Source organism: Nicotiana tabacum, chromosome 6 (genome assembly GCF_000715075.1).
Source record: "Nicotiana tabacum cultivar K326 chromosome 6, ASM71507v2, whole genome shotgun sequence".
NCBI lineage: Eukaryota > Viridiplantae > Streptophyta > Magnoliopsida > Solanales > Solanaceae > Nicotiana > Nicotiana tabacum.
The window spans coordinates 118196396-118201969 of NC_134085.1; the positions used below are offsets into that span (position 1 = coordinate 118196396).

General features: G+C 33.4%; 1 protein-coding gene across 1 annotated transcript; it reads right to left on the bottom strand.

Moving 5' to 3' along the window:
* Positions 1-810: 810 nt before the first annotated feature.
* LOC107765733 (uncharacterized) lies at positions 811-1653 on the bottom strand. Its single transcript, XM_016584415.1, has one exon. The coding sequence runs from the start codon at positions 1651-1653 to the stop codon at positions 811-813; it is 843 nt and encodes a 280-aa protein (XP_016439901.1).
* Positions 1654-5574: the final 3921 nt, after the last annotated feature.

A 5574-nucleotide genomic window follows, 5' to 3' on the forward strand; every position in this document is an offset into this window, starting at 1 on the left:
CATCAGTCGTTTTTTGGGGACTGATCTTTCGACAGAGAGATTCCATGTCTAAAAGGGAGAAACCCTTTCTTGGAATCTTGCATGCTAAACCTGGTGAGAATAGTATCAATATAAAGTGCTTGGGACAAGCCTAATATCATTTGCTTGCGATCTCGCATAAGCTTGATCCCAAGGATATGTATTGTCTGTCCCAAGTCTTTCATTTCGAAATGTGAGGACAACCATTCCTTTAGTGAATTCAACATGCTCACAATATTTCCTATGAGCAAAATATCTTCTACGTACAAAACCAAAAATGTAACTTTATCTCCATTCCATTTCTTATAGACACAAGACTCATTTTCACATTTATTAAAACCGAAGGTTTTAATCGATGTATCAAAACAAGTGTTCCATGCTCTAGAAGCTTGTTTCAATCCATAAATGAATTTCTTTAATTTACACAACATGTGCTTATTGCCACTTTTTATGAAACCAACTGGTTGTGCTATATAGATGCACTCATCAAGACTTCTATTTAGAAAAGCCGTCTTGACATCCATTTTTCAGATCTCATAATCGTAATGAGCAGCAATGGATAAGAGAATCCTAATGGATTTAAGCATGGCTATTGGCGAAATAGTTTCCTCATAATCGATCCCTTCTTTTTGAGTAAACCCTTTTGCAACAAGCCTAGCTTTAAAAGTTTGCACTTTTCCATCCACTCCTTTTTTTTCTTATTGATCCATCTAGAACCAATGGGTTTGACTCCAGTAGGTGGTTCTACAAGATCCCATACATGATTGGAGTACATGGACTCCATTTTAGATTTTATAGCATCAACCCATTTATCAGTATCTGTATCCTGTAGTCGTAACTAATAGGTTCTGTATTACGCTCTTTAGGGATTCTATCATAAGATTCTCCCAAGAGCGCAAACCGGAGAGGTTTTCTAATAATTCTCCCACTACGACTAGTCACTACAGGTGGAGGCTGATTTTGTTGTTGAATCACAACATCATTTTCTGGAACTGAAGCCTCAATGTTATCCTCCACACCTTGTGGTGCTGAGATATCATTAACTTCTTCATGGAATGCAGGTTGTAAAACAATTTCAACAATCTGAGGTTGCTCAACATTACTCCCACTACTTTGGGGAAGTGAGATGTCAGGCAATTGCTCTTGTGCAATCTGCTGCCTATTGACATTTCTCTCACTATGATAATGCAGTGGTATGTCAATATTGGCTTCCGGGATACGTTCTAGAGATGAGTCTTGAGTTACTCCATTATTTAATTCCTGTAAAACTAGTTTACTTCTAGGAATATGGTTCGTTAAATAGTCCTCTTCTAAAAATCTGGCATTTGTCGTAACAATTATCTTATTTTCTTTGGGACAATAAAACAAACCGCCTTTAATTCCTTTTGGATATCCAATAAAAATGCATACTTCTGTCTTTGATTCCAATTTATCCACTTTCCCTTTCAGCACATGTGCTGGACAACCCCAAACCCGAATGTGCCGTAAACTTGGCTTGCGCCCAGTCCACAATTCTACTGGAGTTGAAGGTACTGACTTTGAAGCAACCAAATTTAGAATGTAATTTGCTGTTTCTAAAGCATATCCCCAAAACGAAGAAGGCAAATCAGAATAACTTAACATTGATCTAGCCATTTCCATAAGGGTCATATTTCTTCTTTCTGGCACACCATTTTATTGTGGTATTCCTGGGGCAAATAATTGAGATGTAATTCCACTATCTGATAAGTATTTTATGAATTCTGCAGAAAGGTATTCACCACCATGATCAGATTGCAATGTTTTGATATATTTATCATGTCGTTTCTCCGTTTCCATCTTAAATTTTTTTGAATTTCTCAAAGCATTCAGACTTACGTCGTAACAGATAAATGTATCCATATTTCAAGTAATCATCTGTGAAAGTCACAAAATACTCAAAACCACCTCTTAGTTGTATATTCATAGGACCACATAAATCAAAGTGAATTAATTCTAGCTTATCACTGGCTCTATTTCCTTTTGAGGGAAAATGTCTCTTGGTCATTTTACCTTCTAAACAGGATTCGCATGTTGGTAGTGACTCCACTTTCAATGAACTCAAAGGTGCATAAGAGACCAATCTCGAAATCCTATTTAGATTTATATGACCTAGACGTAAGTGCCACAAATAAGTTTGACTCAATTCAGAAATACGTTTTCTTTTATGTGGCAGATTAATGTTTTTTAATTCTTTTGGTTGTTGTAGCACATGAGGAGATATATCAACAATAAAAAGGTCGTGTACTCTAGCAACAATATAGATAAAACGTTTATTAAACTTAATAACAGCAGAGTTATTAGCAAAATAAATATTATAACCAGCATCCATTATTTTCGAAACCGAAATCAAATTCCTTCTAATAGAAGGTACATAGAGAACAACTTTTAAAACTAAAACTCTATCACTACTAAACGAAATTCTAATATCTCATAATGCTAAAGCTGGTCCTGGCTTGACATTGGCTTGAAAAACTCAAACTCCATTCTCACTTAGCCGACGCGTTTCCTGAAACCCCTGCAAAGTAGTGCAGATATGATTAGTGGCTCCCGAATCTACACACCAAAATATGGTAGAAATAGTCACTAAACAAGTTTCAACAACATTTAAATTTGAATTGCCTTACTTATTCAACTTTGCCAGATAGGCAGGGCATTGCTTCTTGTGATGCCCAGGTTGCTTGCAATGATAGCACTTGCCTTTGGGCTCTTTCAAACCAACCGCACCACTAGGTGCCAAAACCTTTTGAGCTTACTTCTTTTTCTTATTGCCTTTCGACTTAGAAACCGAAGCTTTCTCAACATTGAGTGCCACAACTAGAGCTTGTTGTTTGATAATAGATTCTGCTGCTTACAACTCATTCAACAGTTTCACTAGTGACAAATTCATTTTGTTCATATTATAGTTCAAGAGAAATTGTTGAAAACTATAAGGCAAAGTCTGCAGGATCATCTCAACTTGAGACTCCTTATCAATCACAGCTCCAAGGACCTCCAGTTCATTCAGAAGACTCATCATCTTCAGAACATGGTCTCTGACCGATAATCCTTCAGCCATCTAAAGGGCTTTCATGGCTATCTGCTTAGCTGCACGATTTTTCTCACAAAACATCTCTTTGAGACTTTCGAGCATATCATAAGCAGACCCCATAAACTAATGATGATGTTGTAAAACATTCGCCATAGAGGCAAGAATGTAACATCGCACCATCTCATCAGCCTTTACCCATTTGTCATAGGCCTTAACCTGATCGTCAGTAGCATTTTCAGGTTTTTCTGGGCACTCCTCAGTGATTACAAATTTGTAACCTTCGGCAGTTAGGACAATATCAAGGTTCCTTTTCCAGTCAACATAATTCGGTCCTTCTAGCTTGTTTTGATTCAAAATTGGGGTAGGTGGATTGAATGTAGACATGATTAATCTGAGAGATATTCACATTAAATAGATCATTAATTATGTATCTAGAATAATTAAATTCAAAACAACACATTACACATATAATCATGCTCATTGAACAATTAGATTCGTTAGGGAAACTTAACTATTCATGCAAAATATATAAGTGATATAAGATATTAACCCCATAAATTTAAACATGACCAACTCAGATAGAGAGTAAGCTATTAATTTAAGATAGGTAAATATCACTTTTATAAACTCTAGTTTCATTGAATCAACATCCAACTCAGTTGGAGAGTTAATACAAGCAATCAAATAACTAGAGGCAAAACTACAGTAATCACCTATAATGAATTTATCCGACGAGGAAGAAGACCTATGTCAATATATAAATTCATTATATTACTGTAAAACATGATTGAAAATAATGAAAATTGAACCCTACCATCACAAATTTCTTTTTAAAAAAAATTCTTTTATTAATTTTTTTTCCAGAAAATAGAAAAATGGCCAAAAACCCATCTAAACGACCCTGAATGCTCACAATTCTAAAATCATGACCTATTTGTAGAATTCTGTTTTTGGCATTTTTAAGGAGTTTTTATTATTTTGACTTGTTTAAATCACATAATATACTGATGTATGTTAAAACATGATTTCAGAACTTAAATAATATTTTTTTTATTATTTAATAAAAACGTGTTCAAACAGGATTGTAAAAAACAGTTTGTTTTTCACCGTTCAAAAATGCCACTATTCATAATTCCATTTATTAATCTAAAATTTCAGAACTAATATCATATAAAACATTCAAGTTTTTATTAATATAACACTGTGATTATGGACAAAACGCAACTAAAACAGATTAATGGTATGTGTGTGTGTGTTTATATATATATATATATATATATATATATATATATATATATATATATATATATATATATATACACACACACACACACACACACACACACATTACAGAAAGAACCCATAATTACAGAATTAATAGAATTTAAAAACAGTCACGTTTTAAAAAACATAAATTGCTATTCATCAAAAGCGTAATTACACAGACTGTCATCAAATATAACACCACAGTTTATGCGTGTATATTAATTCATCATTATAGAATTAAAATACTAATAAATATAATCACGTTTTTAACATAGAATAATAACACGTTTTAATATTACTCTATTCATGTTGTATTACATTATCTAGTTAGATGTAAGACGGCGTCTGATACCAATTGTTAGAACATGCGCAGCGGAAGCAAGCATACAAACCAGGCATCAAATACATGTAAACTAGACAATGCTATAATCATAAGATTAGAAGCACTAACCTCTTGAAATCATTGCACAAATCTTCTACACAGCAAGAATCATGGGTTGTAGTCTCCTACTATATGCCTAGTAAAACTTTGGATGATTTTTCTTTTGAGCGGGCAAGACCAATACAACTCTAAAAAGTGAGTTATTGAGTGAAATTAATCTTCCTTTAATAGACTTACTTTAGGCCGAAATTATGCTCCAAAAATGTGTAGGATTCTGCTTTACAAGTAGAATCCTACTCCAGCTCTACTAGATGACTTTTTTCCCAAGTCACTTTTTACCCAAATTTTCTCCAAGTTTTTACTAGGTATAGCATGGACCACAGAAATAATAAGAGGCTACCAATTATAGCATTAATTCGAAATTAGCATGAATTAATTCTTACTATAATTAATTGCAATTTATTCCACTAAAAACTGCAATTGAACTCCTCAATTTGAATTTCGAAAATTCAATAACACTTATTTTAACTCCCCATCTTAAGATCTCAAATACCAGTTAATTAAATCACTGAAAATTTAATTTAATCAATTAATTAAATCCTTTACAATTCCGCTTAAACTATTTCATGTGGCGGATACAAAATCCACCGGCTGGATTTTTCACATGAAAACTTATAAGCTTACATAAAGGGGTATCATCAAGCTCAAAACCGAGTCATCGATTCTATCAACTAATTATTATTTCACAAATGTTATTCGTTATTGTCCAATCTATTAGGCATACACTAACTCTGAATAGAGTTGTACCTTTTGATAAATCAAAACAATAAACAAATTACATTGATCATAATAATAATAT